Here is a 17723-nt window from a genome sequence, read left to right as displayed (position 1 = left end):
TTTAGTAATAGATATATGTATCTCCCAGGCCATTTAATCAGCTTATTTTTTGAGGCAGGTCTCAGAGCATAATTTTAAAATATGTTTTTAGTAATTTTGAACATATGTTGTGTAATTAAGTGTTCATTTAAATACAGATATTTTGCAAACATCTCATTTGCCTTCTTTTTTTTTTTTCAAATATTGAGTAGATATTTCTATTATTAACAATTTTCTCTTTGTCTGTAAAGAATATCCTATCTGTGGCTCTAAAGAGGACAAGTGGTTTGGAGAATGGATGGATGTTTCTAATGTCGTTTTCCCGAATTCACACTTCTAACATACCATAATATATTTATACTACTTAACTTTTTTTTTCTTTATTATGATTATTGGGGCATTTAAGCAGTAGAATGTTCTCCTTTGTAGCTGGTAAAAATAATTAAATAAGTTAATTGTCTTTTTGATGTATGATAGTTTAGTTACATTACCTTTGCGGCGTAAACGTGTCTTATATTTAAGCTATTAAATTTCCAAATGACAGTGAATCGCGAATGACAACAATAACGGGTCTAAATGCGCGCGCAAGATTCCCTGTAGCCTGTTTCACCAATGTCTCTTGTGTTAAAGGATTTCATTAAGGATGCGTGCGCGCGGTCCCTTAAGACCGAGACCGGTGACTACATAATTCATACCAGGGGGAGTGACTTAGTGCCCGTGCTTTTCCTGCCTGTATAAAACCTGAAGTTCCACTTAAACTCACTTACAGATGGAGAGACCCAGCCGCGTAGTTCACAGTCTAATCAAACCGACGTGACAGCAGCATTAACCCAAAGCGTCGCTACTTTCCTAAGGCATATGCTGAGAGCTCAGGCTTTAGTGTAATAATATATCCAGGTGAGGTGATCTGACGCACCGTTTTTCCCACACATCTACCCCCCGTGCGCGCTTTCAGCCCTTCGGATCCATGACGGGACTGTGTGCGCTCTGCCTGACCGCGCTGCTCGCAGCATTCGCCCGGCTGGCTGAAAGCGTCAGCCCAGTGGTCCGCTGCGAGCCGTGTGACGACGGGGCGATGGTGCTGTGCAAACCGTTGCCTCGGGACTGCGCCGAGCCGGTAAAGGAGCCGGGCTGCGGGTGCTGCATGACTTGCCCGCTCACCGAGGGCCAGGCGTGCGGAGTGTACACGGGGCGCTGCGGTACCGGGCTGAGCTGTCAACATCGCCCCGGGGAGAGCAAACCTCTGCAGGCTCTGCTGGAGGGACGGGGCGTGTGTGCGAAGGCACCGGACAAAAAGCAAAGCGGCAGTCCAGCGCATGGACAGGGTAAGCGCACGGTTGGTCTGTGAATAATGTACAGCACTTAACTGTTACTCTCAGTGTGACACTGTCGTGTGTAACTGTATGTGTGCGCAAAGTGCTATTTATTCAACGATTTTAAGGGGGTTGGAATTTCTGTCAGTATGATTTGCAAAATAAAAACTTTTTATGATACTCTTACCATTTTATACGTTTAATAAGATGATAAATAATGACAGGACCCATGTTTTGTCTGTGTAGCGTCCGATAAGCGCTCGAGCAGCCTACTGTTGCTATGGTTACCTCTTCAGGCCAAGGCGATTTCTTAGCGAACATCTATATAAGTGCATTCTCACTTCTAACTTTTTTTGTTTTTTGGTTACGGAAATGTTGTCTATACACAAGTAAACACACACACATATATGTACTCGAAATATATATATATATATATATATATATATATATATATATATATATATATATATATATATATATATATATATATATATATATATATATATATATATATATATATATATATATATATATAAATATATATGTATATATATATACTTTGGCGGAGCGGCTTATAGGGATAGTTCACCCAAAAATTAAAATTCTGTCATCATTTACTCATCCTCAAGTTGTTCCAAACCTACATGAGTTTCTTTCTTCTGTTGGACACAAAAGAAGATATTTCAAAGAATGTTGGTCATCATACAGTTGACAGTAGCTATTGATTTCCATGGTGTTTTTTTTTTTCCTACTATGGAAATCAATGGCTACTGTCAACTGTTTGATTACAAAAATATCTTCTTTTGTGTCCAACAGAAGAAAGAAACACATACAGGCTTGGAACAATGTGAGGGTGAGTAAATGATGACGGAATTTTCATTTTTGGGTGAACTATCCCTTTAAACCAGCCGCTCATCGATATCAGTTCCAAAACAGTGGACCAATCAGAACAACTTGGAGGCGGAGCAAGCGTTGCTAGCTTCTGTTTACAGTAGCAAGTTGGCATGGCAACTATTTTATTTGACAGCAACATGGCAGACGAGGCCACAGCCAGTGTTATTATTTTATTTTTTTCCCACGTCAAAAATAGCATTTATCTATTCTGCTGTTTGCCCATTTCTCGTATTTCCGTTATTGTCGTTATTTCATCACGTCTCAAAAGCACGTCTTGAGATCCCAACGGTAGGCGCTCATGTGCGAGGCGCTGCAAAAGACGTGAGCGTAATGGACGTCCGTCTAGTATAGAAAAACAATGGAAAAGTAGCACATTGGAATAGAAAAATGCATTCTGTGTGAATAGCCCCAAAGATAATTTTAGATAAACCCATGCCAGACTGGGAGACCAGGTAAGACTAGCAAACCATCTTAAGATATTTTGTTTTCAGAAAGACACCCAAATCCCCATTATTCACAGCCTGTGTATGTGTGGTGTCTTATACATCCCAACAAGCATTGTCTGCACTTTGGAGGCAAATAGCTTCTGTGCTCAGTGTGAGTTTACTCTGCTGTGCATAACATGGTTAATATGTTCACAGGTCGGGACTGCTGCACTGTAGGGGGTGGGGAACTTTCTCCTTTGACAGCCCATAAGATATAGCACAGCGTCACTGCACTCGTGCCACTATATGCCCATTCTTTAGACATTAGCATCTCCATAGTCTTCTATCTAAAAATCCAAGGTACCTCTCAGAAAACAGTAAGGGTCAATGGTTGTGGGTTACTCCAGACAAACAAGATAAGCTATACCCTTGTTGACAATCCCGATATGTGTTTTCTGCGATGTTTTTAACACATTACGCCGGTACTACATCCCAACAGGTTATTTTCTGCCTGACGAGATATTGTAATTTTAAACATGACAGTTTTAACTACTGCTAGGTCATCCTGAGAAGATAGGTCAGAGTTTCGGAACACCGGCATGACGCAGCGACCTCCTGCAACAGGCAGTCGTCGCGAAGTCCAGCCACCGTGAGCCGGCCCCACACTACTGCCGTTGTTCTCGAGGTTCAGCGCTACAGCAGCTTCTCTATGCCATTTTATGTGTGTGGTGTGTATGTGTGTGTGAGAGAGAGAGAGAGCCAGAGATGGAGAGAGAAACAGCTCTGTGTATCTTTGTGTGTGCACTAAAATTTGGCTTCGCCAACCCAATCGTTAAGAATGCCACATTGGTTTATATATAGTTCCTGCAGAAGAGCGGAGATCACCGTTTTGTGAATGATGCTCTCTAGCTGTTTACTGGCTCAGGGACTCCTGAGCTCTCCATTGAGAGCTTCAAGTCAAATGATTGGCATATTTCTAGCAAATTCATTTCTTTGTGAGAGAGATGACTAGCTCGAGACATGTTGAAGCTGTTGAATGTGCATTTCTTAGAATGCATTTTTCAGCTTACGCCTAGCCTAGTTCATCCAAGTGAATTCCTTGAGAGAGGGACAACCAAAATAAGTGGCGTTCTTGGTCATAACTGACGTCAAGCTACCCGACTGAATTTGTTTTTACCCTCTCTAGTTATTTGTCAGAGCCGCAGTGGTGTGTTGGAGCAATCAGCCATGACATTGTCACACACACAAAGGCTATTGTTAGGACCCAGAGTCACTTTTAAAAAGCAGTTTGGGGGCGCCAACTGTTTTACAGTAGTGCCTTACCTCATGTTTTCTCCCTCCGCTGCCCTTTCATTTGAGCCCATGCTGCTTTTCAGTGCTCTTTTCCCATCATACCACACTTTATGGTAATTACACACTTTGGCCAACCAGAGAGCAGGGCTCCATTGCCATGGTGTGCGTAGCTCCACCCCATGGCTCTGCCACACATGAATTATGATATTTTTGCAGGGCTTGATTGGTCTGGTAGCAGTGTGGCCCAGCGTGATTCTGGGTGGGAACAGTCAGTGGCGAAGCAAGAGGAATGACAGATTATGAGGTTATGAGTTATGACGTTGTTTGTGCGTGTGCAGTTATATACTTAAAATGCGGATTTCTCAGAAGAGGCGGATTCGTTTTCGTCTCGAGCCTCGGCGGTGAAATGTACCTGCCGTGTGCCTGTCTTTTTTACTCTCTCATTCGCGCTCTGCTCATTTCGCCAGAATGATAAATTGTTTGCTCATTTGGGATTGAACAAATACATGAGGTTGAGTGACTCAAAATGGGCCACTAGTCATAAAAAGTTCTAAAAGTTTACATTGGGGTTAAATATTGATGTTTTCCCAAGTTCCTGAATTAGATGGCCCTCCATTCTCTTCGTCTGTCCTGGATTTGTTTATGTGAGAGGTACGGTGGGTCATGCAAGGGAAGCAGGCTGCAACTTGTTGCACATGCTGTCATTATATGTGGTCATTACAATTACTTACCTTGTTCGAGTTATGCTGCAGAAGTTGTTGTTGTTGTTGTTGTTGTTATGTCATCGTCAATGAAGGCATAGCTCAATTCTGGTTTGGAGCGCAGCTTCCATGGCTACAGAGGAGTGTTTGGTGTGCCACAAGTGCGCACTTACTCACATACACACAGAGAAAATCTGTTTTCACTTAACTCTTCCTCTCTGCTGAACTACCTCTACAGTTCTTCACGATATTCAGATCTTTCTGACTTTGCAGTGTACCCGATGCCAGTCCTGTCCCTCCACCCTCTCTCCCACTTTCCATATTTAATGGTCCATTTTGTCTCTTTCTCTTCTGCTCCAGCTGTTTATTAGTCTCTCATTCCTGCGAGAGTTCTGCTTTGTTTTGTACGGCCAGAGACTGAATATTTATTCAACAGACAAGAGCTGTAAAACCCCAAGAGGACAGCATGTTTAAACATTGCCATAATTCATCTTCGCCCAGCACTCTCGCCAGGCATTTGTTGAAGCTGACAAATGCACTCCTCGCTGGACCCTTTACTGGTCACCCTTTACTTTTGCTCGCATTTGCGAAATGACCATGCAGTTAGTGAAAACAGAGATTAGAGTGCAATTTGGGACATCGTGTCTCAAGTGCTCGCATTTTGCCCACTATAAATGGCTGCTCAAAGGCACATATGAAAGAGTGATGAAGTTGTCCTGCAAAATCAGTTTGCAGCGCCTAGCTTTCGACATTTAACTTATTGGCAGATGTTTTCTTATCAAAGTGACATACAAGTGCAAATATTTTGTCTGGGAGATTTCAAGTCATGCTTTAAAAAGGCACAATAAAAGTAGTCTATATGACTTGTGTACATAAAAAGACATACAAAAGTTTTCTGGGAGGAACAGAACCACATTTAAAGGGATAGTTCACCAAAAAATTAAAATTATCCCATGATTTACTCACCCTCAAGTCATGTATAATTTCTTTCAGATGAACACAATCAGAATTATACTAAAAATATCCTGGCTCTTCCAAGCTTTGTAATGGTAGTGAATGGCGCTCACGATTTTGAAGTCCAAAAAAGTGCATCCATCCATCATAAATGTAATCCACTTAGCCCCAGGGTGTTAATAACGGCCTTCTGATGCATAGCAATGCATTTTTGTAGGAAAAATATCCATATTTATAACTTTATAAATGAAAATAACTAGCTTCCGGCAGACGTCCTACACATTTCGACTTTGCTTTGCTCTATCCTCTGCGCTTCTGCATTTGTCAATACATCATGCGTTGGGTCAGAGATTACTCTTTTGGCATAGGTCGATTTGCGCAGGCCATCTGCTGGAAGCTGGTTATTATAGTTTATAAATATTTAAATATGGGTATTTTTCTTACAAAAACCCATCACTTCACCCCAGAAGGCCTTTATTTTAAGGCCCTAGAGCCGTGTGGATATCTTTTATGATGGATGGATGCAGTTTTTTTGGACTTCAAAATCAGGAGTGCCATTCACTAACATTATAAAGCTTGGAAGAGCCTGGAAATGTAACTCTGATCTCTGTCTTCATCTGAAAGAAGACAGTCACTGGTCACCATCCACTTTTATTGTATGGAAAAGAGAAGCCTGAACATTATCCTCAATAATTCCTTTTGTGTTGCATGGAAAAAAACACACTTGTTTTAAATGACATGAGGATGAGTAGATGATGACAGAGCTTGAGTGAACTTTTCTTGTAATGGATCTTGTAGTTAAGAGTAAATAATAATTAAGTGAAATTGGGATGTTTATACAAATGCACTAATAATACATCTCTAATGTTATTTAGTAGGATAAGTATAGGGTTCACATATTGAGGAATGGTGTGGGATTAGAGAAAAGGACATTTAAACCACAATGAAACCACATTTGCATTGAATAGATTTTGTGAGCACCCACAGTAAAGCTTCAGCTGGGCACAGAGAGGAAAGCATGTGATGTTTGTTGGTTAGACCATCCTACCAGACCATGTTAGTGAAGGCAGGCAATCGTTCCGTCCTGTAGCCGTATTTGGTTTCTGGGTTTCGGGTCAGGTGGTCTGTCCTCCGCCTATAACGATTGTAACTTAGGGCACTATAAATACTCTCACTCCTTTGCTTCCCCATCCCCCCCTTCTATATCTTTCTCTTCTGTTGCTTTTTTTTTTCCTCTGGCTCTCTGTTCTCTGTGTATATGAGCTTTTACACTTTTAGTTGGTGAGGCGTCATCTTATATCTCATGTTTGCTTGTTAAAGCAAAAGTCTATTCTGAAAGGAAGAATCTTAGAATAGAGCTTTTCGGTCTGTAGGCCTAAAACCTGGAAGAGAATTGGTGTTTTCTAGTCATGGGTTCCCTCTGGAATTTCCACTGGATTTTTAGAATAGCGGTTTTTCGATTTATGACTGAAATAAGGACTGTAGTAAACGTACTTGAAGAAACGTTCACATTTTGTTCTACAACAAAAATTATAGCTCAAATCTGAATTTTGAAGCTTCTGTGCTTTGTTCTTTTAAATGTTAAATAAGGACTACAAGTACCACAGGCTTGACAAATCAGATAATTGATGTAGCCTATGTGTCACAAAAAAAAAAACAACAGCTTCACAATTCTAGTTTTAGGTATGACTCAAGAAGTCTCGTCAAGTAGTGTTAGTCACATTAAATCAAAAACCGCTATACTAAAAACCCAACCTATAGGAAATTCTGAATTAGCCATCTAGTCTGGCCTACAAATTGACATCTTGTTTGAACGACTCTATATGGATGTTTAGGGTCATGCTATTCCAAGGTAGGGCTGGGACAATAAATCGACGCATCGCAAATTGAGAAATGATTCTGGATCGATGCTGAGATTTCCCGAATGCATCACGATTCTCTCTTGAATTGATTTTGAGCTTAGTTTTTAACAGCAGATGGCACTGCGTGCTTTAGAAACAGCCGTTCTCTGCTTGCTTCCAATTCCTTACTCACACAACTTGAACCTTCTATAAAATAATCATTCATAAAGTTCGAAAAGGTTAGAAGTGAATTACAAGGGTGTTTGCATTGGCTCTTTACATGAATCTAGCATCATAAAAGCATCCTGATGTGCAAGTACATTCTCAGACTCAGATGTGCTCTTCAACGCTCTTTTTTGTGAGAATTTGAGAGTGCGGTTAAAAACTAAGCTCAGAATGGATTCGAGAGAGAATCGTGATGCAATTGGAAAATCTCAGATTCGAGTGATGCATCAATTTATTGTCCCAGCCCTATTCCAAGGGTGTCAAATCCTGTTCTGGAGGGCAGAGTTTAGAGCCAAACCTATTTAAAAACACCTCTGAATCAGCTAATCTTCAGGATTACTAGAGACTTCCAGGAAAGTGTGTTGGGGCAAGTTGGAGCTAAACTAGTAGCAGGATTGGACCCCCCTGTGCTATTCCGTTTCATGTGAAAAGATACAGTTGTATGAATGCTTCTTTTGATAATGGTCAGAACTTACATGCATATTAATACACTTCTCTTTTGATTCAGATAACCCTGAGGAGGAAGGAGAGGAACATATCTCCAATGGTACCGGGGCAACAGGCGTCAAGGGGGCTGATACGATCCAGCTCACAACAGTTGTTTCCGGAGACACGCAGGGAGGTCTAAGGACGCCTTTAGAGCCCAAAGATCCTATGCTACAGTCCAATAAACTGGAGGTGCTCCAAAAAGGTCAAACCAAGAAAACCCAGAGCTATAAAGTACCAGTTTCCAGCGGGGTCCATACAGATAATCACAACTTCAGTCAGGAGTTGAAGAGAGAATCTGAATATGTAAGCACTGCCTGTACTTCCATCCAGACAACGCATGTGTTGGAGTAGAGTACATTCTATTTCCATTCTCCTTGTTTGTATCTCCAGTCTCCTGACATGTTTGTAAGTAGGATATTTCCTGTAATTCTATGTTCTCTGTATGTGTTTGTACAGGGTCCGTGTCGTCGGGAAATGGAGAGTATTATAAAGATTTTTAAGATCTCAAGTGTGCTGAACGCAAGAGGCTTCCGCATTCCAAATTGTGACCAAAAGGGTTTCTACAAGAAAAAACAGGTAATTACCTTTTACCCAAGTGCCCTGACTTCTCTTTTGCAGGTGCTTTTTATTTAAAGTCACTTACAATTACAGGGCCTATCCCAGATGTAGCTAAGTACCTTGCTCAAAGGGGAAGTAGGGATCCTATTTTATTTTTAGGCCATCCTTACCTGGGAACAAACATGCAACCTTTGTGTAATCAGCCCAGATTCTCAAACTATTATTCTACCACCATCCATGTACGCGACGATAAGTAACTGTCATGGCAACTGTCACAACAGTATTGGAAAAGTCTGAAAACTTGGGTGGGGGCCTATTTGTATGTGCATGCTGGTTCTTGAAAGTGTGTGTTGTTTTCTCGATTGACGGGGTGCATCAGTGAGTCTGAACAAGAGAAGGTAGTCGGTGGGGGCAAATGAAATTCTCGGAAATTTGTGAGTCACCCGCAACTCCCCTATTAAGAGCATGAGTCAAAGGGCCTTGTCTGAATGGCCCTAATGAGTTTGGGTGAAATAGGGGCAAACAGATTATTTGTTGGTTTTTCAAAATGGAAAACCACTCTGACGGATACCACAGTGACCATGACGGTCTAGTGACAACACTGTGGGCACTGTGAAAAGTATAGATAAATGAAGGAAAGGTTTTGAAAGAGGATGAGATTTAGAATCAATGTAAAACACATGTTGCTAAGGAGCTGCGTATGGAGTCTACCTCTGTAGGAGTACGCACACATACAGCTGCACATACTGTATGCTCAGTGGCAGGGGGTTCAATTGAACATGTGACCCATTGAAAGGACCCTGTTTTTTCGGGGTGGGAAAATAGCTATGCTCTAGGGTTGGAATCTCAGAAGGGAGAGAAATTGATAACAGGTTCGGGTTGGATTTTTCAAGAAACATGCTCAGCAAACCCTCCAGGTGAGAGACAAGGGTCTTGCAGATGGTTTGCATGAGTATCTAAGAGAGATTCATAGTGGCACCTGTAACAAATAAAGTTTTGGAGACCGTGTAAGTGCAAATCTGGCTTGTGACATTCCTGCCCCTGTACGTAGTCTTGCGTAGCCAGATCTTCAGACTGACGGCAGAAGGTCTGGACTCTATCGCAGCTTTCGTTGGCCAAGGACCACCCAAGAGGACGTTTGACTGACATGTAACACAACCAATCACAGTTCGTTTTGTTCCGCGTCATGTTTAGGGGCATGGAAATGTAAAGTCAATGTCCCTACAATAATAGACCGGCATGCATTGAATACATTTAGTCATTCATGAACGTTGGAGCCATATGTGGAGCCGTGAACTTAACATACTTTTGAAAATCCAGCATTTAGATGATCCTGGTAAGCGCTCATTCTCACAGTAATAAACATAACAGCATTCTTCTTTCACGAGGGGGTTTGGGGACACAGCATTAGTTTCCAGGTGGACCGTTAAAGAACGCAACACACACGAATCCTGGGCATCCTGTAGAGTTCAACCAACCAGATGACGTGTTTCCAGTTAAGTGTGGCATACGCATCAGACGTTCAGCCAATGGTCCGTGGGCGTGACGTCTAAGGCTGAGACTACCCTGTACGTGACTATCACTGACAGGTTAACAAAACAAATAATTGATGTCTATCAGTTGGTTTTCCAGCGCCAGCAGGAGACATAACAAACCAGCAAAAGACAAACCGTATACTTGAGCACAATCAACATAAATCGAAAACATGCCACATCCTCTCTTGTATCTAGCATGCACAAATATATCCTAGTTTATTTTGTAAGATCAAACCCTTTCGCTTGGATCTCTGGTAATAATAGAGGAACATCTGCACGACAGGCTGCGTCCACACATGAGATCAAGCTGATCAGATTGCCCTCCTGTTGACTCCAACTAAAACTGCTTTGGTTTGAGTTTCTGTCGACCCTGAGATCTCGGTCATTAATTTTTATTTCAGCATCAAAAGCAAACATGCACATACCCCTGTGCATACATACTCACACAAGTGAACTGTAGATGTCCTGGGTGCCTAGGGGTCCCTACACTCCCCGGAATAAGATCTGTAATGGGAGCGTTTGTGTGTGTATGTGGGGGTATGTGTGTCTGAAGGCCGTTCCCGTGGAGGGCAGAGTCCAATCCGTGCTAATTTTAGCCTTGATTATATGAATTGGCTCAGTGTGTTAGCGGAGGCCAGGCATGCCGGACCCAGTGCCGCCAACCTCACCCCCCTCCACCATTCCCAATCCAGATGCATCTCTCACCCATTTTACTGTACTGAAGCCTTGCTCGGCCCCCTGATCTGCTGGCTCTCCTGGCTCTCCCAGGGCCACGCAGTCCACTTAAGCTCTCACGCTGAATAGGATCTCAGTGATGCGGGGTGAGAGACTAGAAGAAAATGCCAGGCATGCTGGGAATGATCCAGAGTGCAAACGCTCTCTCTCAAAAACCAGTACACAGATACGGTCACCCATACAACAAATACAAACGCATATATTTATATTTCGCAAAGACATAGGCTTTTCCAAGATAGGCCTATCAATTCCCTCTCGTTCTGACTTGAGGCTATGTCGATATATATTCATACTTGTTATTTGTCTAGTCTCTAAGCTTGCAGTTGCACCAAAATGACTATATAATGATCATGTACTGCAGGGGCAGCGTCTATACCAAACAGCATTCTACCTAACAGACACAAACACACATGCACACACTGCTCGTAGTCTGGCAAAGAAAACAACCACTGTTCTTATTCACATGCAGTTGTTGCATTCACATATTGTGTATGTGTGTGTGTGTTTGTGTGTGTGTGTTTTATGAGTCTGTGTTTACCCTGTGGCTGCTTTTAATGCCCTTCCGCCTTCCTGCTGCCCATAAGGGCATCATTATGGGCCAGCGCTGACTGAGGCTTGCTTTGTGACACACACACACACTTGCACATATATATATGCATACACAGTCAGACAAACACACATACACATGCTCTCTTTCTCCCTCTCTCACTTACACATACACACTCACACAGGTCCGTTGTGTTGCAACCTCCAGAAATCGCCACGCTGACAGGGGTGTGCTCCACACCCTAAATATACCTCTGTCTTTCTCTGATACAAACACACACACAGTAATCAATCATAAGTGAAGCCACTGCGTGTTTTGAGGTCTATTGTAATGACTCTTGGGTCTTATGAGATGCCGGTTAGAGTATTACTTCGTGTCTTTATTAGGCGTTACGTTTCCATAATTAGTAAGTCACATTGAAAGTGAAAATGTGACATGACGCAATCACAGCCAATCAGAATATATTTCGTTATTAATTAAGTTTATGTGGAGTGAGATTTGGGACCAATGAGATTTCCCTCGGCGTGGGGCTTGCAAATAAGCATCCAGCAAATTGTGTTGTTGCTCACTGCTTCTGGTTTGAACAAAACATTTGATTTGCATTGAAGGTATCACTTGTATTGCCTGCTTCGGACACTGCGGTACAATGAAATACCTTGTCTGAGTCATTATTAGTCCCCCTTACATCAGACAGAAAGCATCTCATGTGTCTGTACAGTCTGAATGGAACATTCCCATAATACATAGCAGCTCAGCACCGAGTAGTTTCCTGCAGGGCTTAATTTGCGCCGGAACAAGCAGGATCCGGATCCACCTCCTCTGGAATTGGATCCAGCACCTATTTTAGTGAATCCCCCATCACATATGCCCCTGCAAAAAAATTTATGTAATGACCATATGTTTAATGCATAATTAGGTAAAAAAAAAAAAAAAAGTAATACATTGGTTATCATGAAATGTACTTTTATACACAAAATACATTTATAAGCGATCGTTATGATGCACTTTTTTAATTTGTATTCCGTGAGCACAGGCCCTCAAACTTGACAGATCCATCACCGGTCCTTGTTCCAGGACTTCATAATTTACACATTAAGCACTGGTTTCCTGTACACTCATTCTTCCTCTTTTGCTCAGATGCAAACATAAACTCATAACCAAACAATTAAAAAGTCTTTTGAAAGTGATATGTTACTTATTTAGGAATATACAAATATTTGTTATTGCAAAACCGTGGAGTGGGTGCAGAGACAATTGAAACTGAAAGGATGAGTGTAACATTTGAAACAGCCCCTTGTAGAGGCCAGGTTTCATTCCCAGACTGCTCTTGTTCTGCTTGAGGTATTTTAATTTGGTACTCTTTCAATAAAACCGCTTTTGATCTCTCTTTTACTCTCTTTCTCTCTCTCTGACTCATCCACTCCTTTCTTGCACAATGTCTTTTTATCTGTTTTTCCATAGTTCTTTCTTTCTTTTTCTTTTCTTTCTTTCTTTCTTTTTTTCTTTCTTTCTTTCCTTCCTCATGTCCGAAAGAATAGATTTTTACTAATGAATGTACCACCCGAGGATGTGTGTGTGTGTGTGTGTATACGCGTGTTTGTTTGTGTGTGTGTGTGTGTGTGTATTTGTTTTGCCTGTGTAGTATAATAAGCTCCAGATGACTTTGAGTCGATGCCAGTTTCCTAAAATAGTCCTAGCAGCTCTTTAACGGTCCTTGGCAAATATTTTAGCTTGGTCAAATTTACCTTCTCACTTTCAACTGTTTTTATGAACACAAAATCACAATTCCATCAGCAGCAGGCTGACAGAGGCATTTAAGCAAAACTGGGTCGTGTGTGTATGTGTGTGTTTATGAATTTCGATATTCACAAGTTGTCAAAACTTGCATGTAAATAATCAGCAAATGCAAACAAGGGAAGTTCAGTACATACTGCAGATCATTTTTCATTACCGTGTGTGTGTGTGTGTGTATACACTTCTCTGTATCCATTTAAATACCCCTGAACCACAGAAGACATTTTTTTTATGCATTGATTTTTCTATTTCTCATAAACACATAAACACACACTGTGAATGGCAGGCGTGCATTCTTCCAACTTAGATGTGATGTTTGACTTGCACATGTCTCCAACTCACTGCCAAAGGAGAGAAAGACAGCACGAGTGAAACGGACAGAGACTTAACTATAATCTCTCTTAGGATAAGCATGTTTTGATTTTCAACATGATAAGCATTGTTAGTTATTGTAACGGAGTTATACCCTATTCATTTTATAATGAAGTTCCATTTAGTTAAATATTTTATTGATTACATTTAGAAATTCTGTCATTAGTTTCTCACCCTCATGTCGTTTCAAACCCGTAAGACTTTTGTTCATCTAAAATTAATTTTTGATGAAATCTGAGAGCTTTCTGTCCAGAAAATCTACGTGACTACTTTGACGCTTCAAAAAGTTCTAAAAGCGATCTTAAAACTAATCCATATAAATTGAGCGGTTCAGTCCAAATTTTCCAAAGAGACTCGATCACTTTATGTGATGAACAGATTTAATTTAAGCCTTTATTTACATATAATCATTGACCAGCAAACATAAACAGAAGCTCAACCAAACCTGCTTGACGAATGAACCTCATTGGTTCTTGCCGAAGCTCAAACGTGATGCGTAACACGACAATGAACCTCATTGGTTCTCGCACATCAAGCAAACGTGCTTGAGCTTCCGTTTACCGCAACTGATGTCTGAGTTGATGAATGTTTATACGTGAATAAAAGCCTAAATTCAATCTGTTCATCATATAAAGCGTCTGTGTTTCTTCAGAAACTTTGGACTAAACCGCCCAGTTCATATGGATTAGTTTTACGGTCTCTTTTTGAAGGGTCAAAGTGGTAGTTACATAAATGTATGAGTCATATACCTCTCGGATTTCATCAAAAATATCTTAATTTGTGTTCCAAAGATGAACAAAAGACTTGCCGGTTTGGAACGACATGAGGGTGATTAATTAATGACAGAATTTTCATTTTTGGGTGAACTAACCCTTTACTTATTTCGCAATACAAATTTAATGGGATTCATTGGTGCTGGATAAATGGCAACAGATAATAATCAGCGCACCTGATTATTACAGTAAATTACAAAAGAGAATGAAATATTTCAAAAAAATTAACTTGCTCTCTCGCTCTACTCCTTATATATTTCCCCTTGAATCCCCTCTAGCATTCTTCTACCACAATCTCTCTCCCTCTTTCTCTCTCTGGCTGTAGTATTCGTGTTACTCTCTCTCACCTAAGTGCGATGCGATGAGAAATGTGTGTTTATGCCACTGTCTCTTCCATTTGGAGCATGTTGTCTGTTTTGCATATACCCGTCCAAATATCATATGGTTATGCATTTCTCTTCCTGTCTCACCCACTCTCTCCGCAGTGCCGTCCATCCAAAGGGCGCAAAAGAGGTCACTGCTGGTGTGTGGACAAGTATGGACAGTCTATACCCGGCTATGAAGAAAAGGAGAAAGTCCACTGCTATAACATGGAGACGAAGTGAAGGGGAGAGAGAGAGAGGCAGAGCGGTGGAAACAGGGAGACAAAGAGGGATATCTCCCCTTAAGAACTACATGAATACAGATTCAAAAGTGCTGTCCCAAAGCTGACCTCCCACTTGTATGCTGAGGCATGGACTCACGTGACCAGCAACTCACTTTACACTTCAGGAGAGTGGGGAGACCGAGAGGAGGAGACAGAGAGAGAGTGTCACATCTTCTTGTTTTGGACTGTATCCCGAGAGGGAAGTGTGAACATAATCAAAAGTACAAGCAAATTTCAGTAGCGCACGCTAAGTCTGAACATATGTACTCTTGTGTATGTGAGGGACGTTGTGTACTTGTTCCGTGTGCATCGGTAGTCTCCCTCTTCCGCTTGTAGCGTGTATTGATCTCTGCCATGACTATCAGCGACTCTCTCTTAGTCCCACTTCCTGTTTCTGCCCTCCTGGTGTAGGGTCGTTTAAACTGGGCATGCTCAGTGGCACTAGGCGGCTCTAGCCATAGACTCCATCTGAAGCACAAGCACTTCATGCACTTTGGCCCCTCCTGAACACATACTCCAGCCTGTTAGTGTTTGATTATACGATTCGACCAATTGTAAACGATTCTATACCAGGACATACTTAGATGAATGCCCTTTTGAAAAGTATATATTATCTTACATGGGACGCAGAGCTGTTAGCTTGTGTCTTCAGGACAGCATTGAAATGCCCCTAAGATATATCCACACGGGCATTATCTGACTTTCAAAACATCATGAAGCACTTTGAAAATAAGATTGTTGCTCCAAACGCTGACTATCATTGTCCTTCACATTTATAGGCATTGGCTAAAAGCATGTATCTTGCGCGACGTCTTTTTCCTATGGGTTTGAATGTAACCGTAACGCTACAGTTCCCTGAATTACCGAATTCGGTGTAGCTCTGGCAGTTTTTGAAATCCATGCCTTAACGAAACCCGTGCGTAAATGTGTTGCTTAATGGTTTCGCTCTCTGTCTCTCTAAATATCGATATTCAACCCCAGTAGGGAAGCTACAGGCTAACATGGCGGCCTTGTGTTGTTGTCTCAAAACTGACCTCCTGAGAAAAGACTTGAAAGGTGGAGGGTGCCAGAGAGGTAGCCCACACGTTAGCTTATTAGCATAGCGTCGGAAGAAAGCTCACCCCACCCCTCCCAAACAGCTAAACAAAAGACAAACAAAAATGTTTGGTGCTACACCTCATCTGACTTGATTACGGGGAAAGAGCATACGAGTATGCTACGCTATTAGCCCTTCCTTAACTTGTAATTGTGTCTTGTAATTTTTTTATATGAATATATATTTTGTTTCAGGCCAGCTAAATGTCTAAAAAGGCATGTGAACTTTATGCTAAAAAGATTATTTATCCAAGAAAGAAATATAAGCTGATCCAAACTATGTCTTTGAGAACAATTCAGTGACCCGTTGATTGCACAGTAGTGAAAACATAGAACTCAGCATATTTTTGGGAATATAATCACTAAAGTCTTTTATTAGGTTTGTTGTTTATCTACAGTTCGGAGCACTAGGTGTCTTTTGTTAGCTAAGCAAAGATGCTGTCCTTCTGTAAAACTCATTAGTTTAAATCTTCAGGTTATGTGTAGGCCTTCTATGGTATGAATTAAGCTAAATCTAAGCTTAACTTTAGCTAACCTAAGCTAAACTAAGCTAAAGTAAAGTGAACGCTAAGTAAAAAGCTGAGGCCAAGCTTGTTTCAAAGAACATCAAGGTCAATGTTCAAGCTATAGTTGATCTTCAAGAAAGCTTGCCACCCTCATTCTGTGCAATGCCAGGGTCATTCACCCGCAAGTCACTTTTAAAGATCCCTCCGTTCACGGGTATTTGCCTTTTGTTTGTTGTTGTTTTTTTGTTTTGTTTTTTTAATTTCCATTTAAAATAATTTTGATTCTTTAAAAAGCTTTTTATGTTACTAACTAGAAATTATACAGCTATCACTTTCTTTAAGAAAGGAAATGTTTTTTGTTCAAATATAATTTGTATTTAATGCCTTCTTTTTTGAATAAAAAAAATGTAAACACTATTTTTATTTACACAATGATAGACTGTAATTTCACAGCTTCTACAAAATTAAAGGGATTGTTCACCCTAAAATGAAAATTCTGTCATATTCTTTCATTTCAGGTCCAATGTTGTTCCTGGTATCTCATTCTATGGACAAAAGCAGTCCTTCAAAATATCTTCTTTTGGGTTCCACAGAATAAACAGATTTTGACCACGGACAGAATTTTCATTTTTAGTGTGAACTAAACCTTTTAAAGGGTCCTTGATTATGATTTCACTTTTTTAGCTTTGGTTAGTGTGTAATGTTGCTGTTTGAGCATAAACAACATCTGTTACGACGCTCAAAGCAAAGGGATTTTCTTTTACAGCAATCGCTTTTTAAGGACTACAACAAATGGCTGGTAGGGACTACAACAAGCTTCTTCCTGGGTTGGTGACATCACAAACCCCAAAATTTACAACAAAGGGGGCGTGGCCATGTTGGGGTGCTTTAGAGAAGAGGAAGAGTTGTTGTAGTAGAGTGTTGTTGACATGCCGTCATTTTACGCCGGACTGCTTCACAAACGAGGGTCAATTCAACACAAAAGATGAACATGACGGCACATGCTAGTGGATGAGTTGAATCAACTCCACAGCAACTACATCAATTT

The 17723-nt window shown here is 41.0% G+C and overlaps 1 protein-coding gene across 1 annotated transcript; it reads left to right on the top strand.

Annotated features, from left to right (window-relative positions):
* Nucleotides 1-765: 765 nt before the first annotated feature.
* On the top strand, nucleotides 766-17082 carry igfbp3 (insulin-like growth factor binding protein 3). Its single transcript, XM_067384831.1, has 4 exons — nucleotides 766-1304; nucleotides 8134-8417; nucleotides 8571-8690; nucleotides 14914-17082. Exons 1-4 carry the CDS (start codon nucleotides 947-949, stop codon nucleotides 15031-15033), a joined length of 882 nt encoding a protein of 293 aa, XP_067240932.1. The 5' UTR covers nucleotides 766-946; the 3' UTR covers nucleotides 15034-17082.
* Nucleotides 17083-17723: the final 641 nt, after the last annotated feature.

The sequence above is a fragment of the Chanodichthys erythropterus genome, chromosome 4, assembly GCF_024489055.1.
Source record: "Chanodichthys erythropterus isolate Z2021 chromosome 4, ASM2448905v1, whole genome shotgun sequence".
In the NCBI taxonomy this organism is placed as follows: Eukaryota; Metazoa; Chordata; class Actinopteri; order Cypriniformes; family Xenocyprididae; genus Chanodichthys; species Chanodichthys erythropterus.
Note: the sequence above shows the minus strand (reverse complement) of the source record. Positions and strands in the feature narration are given on the sequence as shown.

Bases quoted from the DNA above. Each gene is read 5' to 3' on its own strand.
- igfbp3 (XM_067384831.1), top strand. From the start codon at position 947: ATGACGGGACTGTGTGCGCTCTGCCTGACCGCGCTGCTCGCAGCATTC. The intron at 1,305-8,133 runs GTAAGCGCACGG...CTTTTGATTCAG, and splicing joins CAGTCCAGCGCATGGACAGG to ATAACCCTGAGGAGGAAGGA. The intron at 8,691-14,913 runs GTAATTACCTTT...CTCTCTCCGCAG, and splicing joins GTTTCTACAAGAAAAAACAG to TGCCGTCCATCCAAAGGGCG.